Source organism: Thamnophis sirtalis, unplaced genomic scaffold, assembly GCF_051295495.1.
Source record: "Thamnophis sirtalis isolate CommonGarterSnake01/CBP01778 unplaced genomic scaffold, rThaSir2_p1.2 scaffold_18, whole genome shotgun sequence".
Lineage (NCBI taxonomy): Eukaryota > Metazoa > Chordata > Lepidosauria > Squamata > Natricidae > Thamnophis > Thamnophis sirtalis.
This window is the reverse complement of record NW_028261398.1, coordinates 1,223,029-1,228,645: the sequence shown is the minus strand read 5'-3', so window position 1 is coordinate 1,228,645 and position 5,617 is coordinate 1,223,029. Positions and strand designations below refer to the sequence as shown.

Genomic DNA, 5,617 nt, shown 5'->3' with positions numbered 1-5,617 from the left:
GCAGGCAGAAAATTAATGTTTAGTCTGTGTGCAACTTGTACGGAAAATCAACAAGTCACAGAATGCCTCCATAATGATGAGGAAAGAGCCCTAACCGGCACATGGTGTACTGTAGAATTGAATGTGGCTCTAGAGAAAGGCTACAGAATTGCAGAGATCTACGAAGTTTGGCATTTTGAAAGGAAGTCAAAAAACTTGTTTTCAGGTTATATTAACATGCATCTCCGTCAAAAACAGGAGGCTAGCGGGTATCCCGATTGGTGCAGAACAGAGGAAGATAAAGAGCGGTATGTTCGGGATTATGAAAAGAAGGAAGGTGTCCTTTTACGCAGGGAACATATTGAAGTCAATCCTGCTAAAAGACAGATTGCTAAACTGTTTTTAAACTCATTGTGGGGTAAATTTGGCCAGAGTACCAATCATATGACAACATCTGTGGTGACAGAACCTGAAGAATTATTTCAATATCTTTTTGTTCCCTATTACGAAGTGTCCTCCTGCGAATTTTTGGATGATGAAGCAGCCGTTGTAACGTGGAAAACCGCCAAAAACCAACCTACTAAGTCAACGTGTACAAATGTGTTCATTGCCAGTTTTACAACTGCTTATGCACGGCTAGAATTATACACGTTATTGGATCGCTTGGGGGACAGATGTCTCTATCACGACACCGATTCTGTCATTTTTATTAGCAGAGAGGGGGCGTGGTCACCTTCGCTAGGGGATTGTTTAGGACAGTTGACAAGTGAGATTCCCCCAAACACTTCAATCACGGAGTTTGCAGCAGTTGGGCCAAAGACCTACGGGTATGCTTTGTCAAACGGTGCAACTGTGTTAAAGGTGAAGGGGTTGACATTAAATAGTGCCAACTGTGTAAAAATTAATTTTGAAACTCTGAAAGAGCTGATTGATGATTATTGCCTAACAGGGGGTGAGGAAAAGAAAGAGATTCAGGTACAGCAGCCTGGAATTGTTAGGATTAAGAAACAGTGGGCATTGGAAACACGGGTGCTCAGGAAAACTCTAAAAGTTAACTATAATAAAAGGGTGCTCAATAGAGAGGATTATTGTACGCTGCCTTACGGTTATTAAGTATGATGAAAAACAGTGCACAATTTGTACATCCTTTCTCATGTATTATAAGTGGACCTTCCAATTCTGGAAAATCGTATTTTATAAAACAAATGTTAGAACATGGTGAACATGTATTATCTGAAATGCCTCAAAATATTATATGGTTTTATAACTGTTGGCAACCTCTGTACAAAGAAATGCTTAATAAATTTCCCAATATTAAATTTGTGGAGGGGCTTCCTGACTCTTTTGAAGATGCTGAGTTGTTTCCACCAAATCAAACCAATTTAGCAGTGGTAGATGATCTCATGGCTTCTGCTGGTGAAAGTGAGCAAATAGAGAAGGCCTTCACACAGTACGTTCATCACAAAAATCTTAGCATTATTCTCATACTTCAAAACCTGTTTTTTCAGGGTAAGAAAATGAGAACAATAACTCTAAATGCAAAATATTTGGTGCTATTCCGATGCCCCCGTGACCAGATGCAAGTGGTCACATTGGCACGTCAAATGTATCCCTCCAGCACAAGTTTCTTTTTAGAAGTGTTCCAAGATGCAACTAGCAAACCCCATGGGTATCTTTTAGTTGATCTATCTGCCACCACTCCAGAAAACTTTAGGCTGAGAACTGGGATCTACCCCCCTGATTGGCCGGTAGTTTATACTATCAAAAAGAAGGGTAAAAAGTAACTGCTGTAATTGGAGAGCCCCCAATTCATCCAGGATGTCTGAGAGGGTGCGCAGAAATTGGGGGGTTCTAAAAATCTTAGTAAAGGCCGGCCCAAAGCAGAGAAAGGCCATCTTATGCAATGCTAATAATGACCTGGTGGGGGCCATTGCTGAAATAGCTCTGAACACTTTAAAAGGTAACCTGCCTCTGAAGCCTTCACAATATCAAAATTTAAAGAGAAAGAAAGACTGTATTAAAAAGCTGAGTGATAAAAAGATCTCGCTGAAAAAGAAGAAACAGGTTATTCTTCAGTCAGGTGGTTTTATAGCTCCGTTATTGGGTGCTGCTATACCATTGCTGACTAGTCTATTAGGCCAGTAAACATGGAATATGCAGAAAAAATGTATTTGGTACCAAAGCATCAGATGGAGCAGTTACATGGACGGGCACCTACAATAGGCACTACTACCGTTAGCCGATTGGATGATGATATGAGGACCATTCTTCAGAAAACAGATATAAGTGAAGACGACAAGATAAAACTGTACAACAACGTGTTGCAGAGATTTCTAAGGCTGACCAGACAAAATGACTCTGAGAAAGACATTCTGAAATTTATTCAAGCTCCAGAAACATTTAAACAAGACACTGTTGTGCCGGCCCCTGCACCACCACTCTCCACCACGGATCCAACAATGCAGGAGATATTAGAGGGAGTGAGCACGCGTTACAAGAAAAATGCCTCTCTTTTGTTGAACAAAATGAAACAGCATCAAGACATTTTGGGATGGGATGATTATGGAACCATTTTATATAGGGGTACAAAGGTTCCTGGCACTAACATAGTAGACCTGGTCAAAGGGGTTTCTCAACAACGCTCGCGTACTGCAAAATATTACCCTAAGGGCTGGAACGAGTTTCTGTCGGCTATGGCAGAGATGAATGTTCCAACGGGCTTGCTAGGTTCTAATGTTGTTAAAGAGCAGCTTGAAAAGCTGAAAGAGACAGGGCCCTTTAAGCTTGCAAGTTCTACAAAATCACCCTCTGCTATGACTGATCCTACTGTAGGCTCTGTGTCAGCTCCTAAAAATGTTCTAAATTTTGGTGACTGGCTCCATTTGTGAATAAATAAAACACTGTAAAACAGGCAATACGTTTAATGTTTTGTGTTTATTTTATAATGTGCCATACATGTTTGCAGACAACGGTATTGGTTACACGTGCTGGTTCTTCCAGTCTTCATATTTACTACAAACTGCTTCACCATTTGATCGTTTTTGTCATCTTTTTCAGAGTATAGCTTCAAAATATCTTCATAAGGTAATCCTCTCATGCGCTTAATTAGATAAAACAAACAATGCTGTCCACAGGTTATTGCCAGGGGGTTCTGCAGTTGAAGAGTATGGTATGTGTATGTCTTAGCTTGCAGTTCTAAAAACCTCACGATGTCAACGGGGAAGTCAGAGCTGTCTGGTGATCTTCCGTAGGAGTCAAAAAATTCGCCATAACTGTGAGTCGGAAAGTAGAATGCGAGCCAGTGCTGCCCCGGTAAAGTTCTTGGGTGCGTGTTCACAATTAGCCCGAAAGGCCTCTTTGAGATTTTTCTCTTGGGTAACAAATCGCTGGGGTATACGCCTAGAAAGAGAGCATTTCCAGACAACACCCGTAGTATCTGTATAGTGTCCATTTCTTACATGTAATCATATAGGACGTTGCGTGTGTGGCTTATTTCAATAAGATTTTCAAAGATTGCATAGAGTATCATGTTGACGGTATTGGGGAGGGGCGCAGCAAATCTAATTTCCGCCCTCAGGTTGCCATTCTTGATCAGGGAATAGTGCTCTGAGCAACCTTGATCAGGGTTCAAATCAAAACAATATAATGTATAACCATTGTTAAACTCCTCACGGTTAATCAGCACAGAACGGTCTTTCATGGATTTACCGGAAGTCTGTAACAATTGCATATATTCTCTCACAAAAAGGTTATGTTCATAATCGGGTTGAAGGGGTTTTGCAGGAATTTGTTCACCGTCACAATACAGGGCGCAAAAGTTGACGTTATAGTGCTGAAAATTGAAAGGGTTTCTTTCATAATTACCACTAAATGCAGCGTTGTCCACGAAGCCGATCACTAACTGTTTAGGTAACTGTCCTAGAAATAGGTTTTCCTGATTACACACAAGACTGCCTGCAGGAATGCTGTAAACCTTCATGCCTACACGATCAATAGGGTATTTGGCGTTAGAGGTAAGCAGCGCCTCCGCATGGCCCAACCGTACACCAGGGGATACTTTTACACGTTTTACAAAGAGAGATGCGCCCAGGATCTGTACTTTGTAATTTTCATTACCATCTCTCATCAGGCAGAACTCGTTTTTACTTCTTGAGAGATTAATGCTCACATCCACACCGTTAATCAATAGCCTGTCTTGAAAAAATAGATCACTATGCAATGGTCCTAGCAGATCCCATTTACGACTTCCGGCTGTATGTCTAGCTCTCGCTCTGAAACCGGAGTTACCAGCAGCGGTCAACAGTGTGTTCTCCATGAGTGTTGCATCATCCTTGTAAAAACCACCCGCTGAAAATTGGGTGCTCAGGGCATCTCCACCATAGTTCAGAATAAGTTCAATAATTGCTCTGTAGGCGTAGCAATGGTGACTCTGTGTAATCACGCGATCCCCTAATGTGACATCCACCTGATTGAACAATGATGCTATGGGGTAATTGACAAGGCTGACTCTTGCACCATCGTCGATATCCGTGCCATCAGCCTTTACAATTTTGCAGCTCACATACAGCAGAGTATTGTTTAAATCCGTGTAATGCTCGCCGTGTCCGGTTATAAAAAATTCCAAGGGTGCATTCGGTGTCAGCGCTGATAAAGGGGGGATCTCGATGTACGTGCAGTTTTCAATGCTTGTTTGCGTAGGGGCCAGTTGAAAAAGATCTAGCTCTGATTTGACGCATTCCTCTGAAGCCTCGTGGATAAACGCCATTTTATATTAGAAGATGTTCTGTTTGTCACTGCGCTTCCTTCCTTGTGAACGTTTCCTCTTTGTATGGCGTTGCTTTTTCGCAACCTTCCTCTTTTTAGGAGGAGGCATAGGTGGTCCAACAGAACGTTTCTTCCTGATTACAGCCATACCAGACCCCTCCTGCCCCGCCCCTACAACACGTGATACAAGCCGTCCTGACACATCTCTGACAATGTTATTAGCAGCCGCTTTCATGTGAGGTTTAATGATTTCTAGGCCTCTCCTCAGTAAAGGCATCGCTTTTCGAAAAAGTCCCCGGAACAGGCCCCCTATACCGGTACCGTACATAACAGGGGCTCCTCGAAAACCCGGTAGGCCATTTCCCGCCTGTGCCCGGTAGTAGTCTACATAGGCTTGAGGGCTCCCGCACTTCTTTATCACGACCATCCTTCACTTTTCGGAGGCCTGAAATGAAGCTTGACAATCACCTTACCGTGATAAAAATGCACGTTTTTGTCCTGGTCGGTTTTGATTTCTATAGTAACGGTATCGATGTGATGTTTGCTGACTGGCACATAATGTGGACGGTCATAGGTCACAGTTATGAAATCATTGTCTTGCCCTTGCACAGGTACACAGCGTAGTAACGGCACATAGAAGTCACCTACTATCTGGAGCTCTACAATGTCTGTGTAAACATATAAGGTGCTGAATCCGGGGAACATACCTAACAGATGTCCAAGTTCACCGCTAACTAGAATGGTATGAGGTTCATCTCCTTTAAGATTAATTTTCCGACCCACTGAATCATAATGTAGGGTTGTCTTAGGTTCATCCTTGGCATTTGATATAAGTTTATTCGTATTTTCTAACAGTTGTCGGATGCTGTTATAG

The 5,617-nt window shown here is 42.3% G+C and overlaps 1 protein-coding gene across 1 annotated transcript; it reads right to left on the bottom strand.

The window, feature by feature from the left end:
- Positions 1-3,433: 3,433 nt before the first annotated feature.
- On the bottom strand, positions 3,434-4,744 carry LOC148042319 (uncharacterized protein F54H12.2-like). Its single transcript, XM_087703038.1, has one exon. The coding sequence runs from the start codon at positions 4,742-4,744 to the stop codon at positions 3,434-3,436; it is 1,311 nt and encodes a 436-aa protein (XP_087559164.1).
- Between the last annotated feature and the right edge of the window lie 873 nt (positions 4,745-5,617).

Coding starts and splice junctions, on each gene's coding strand:
- LOC148042319 (XM_087703038.1), bottom strand. CDS start 4,744: ATGGCGTTTATCCACGAGGCTTCAGAGGAATGCGTCAAATCAGAGCTA.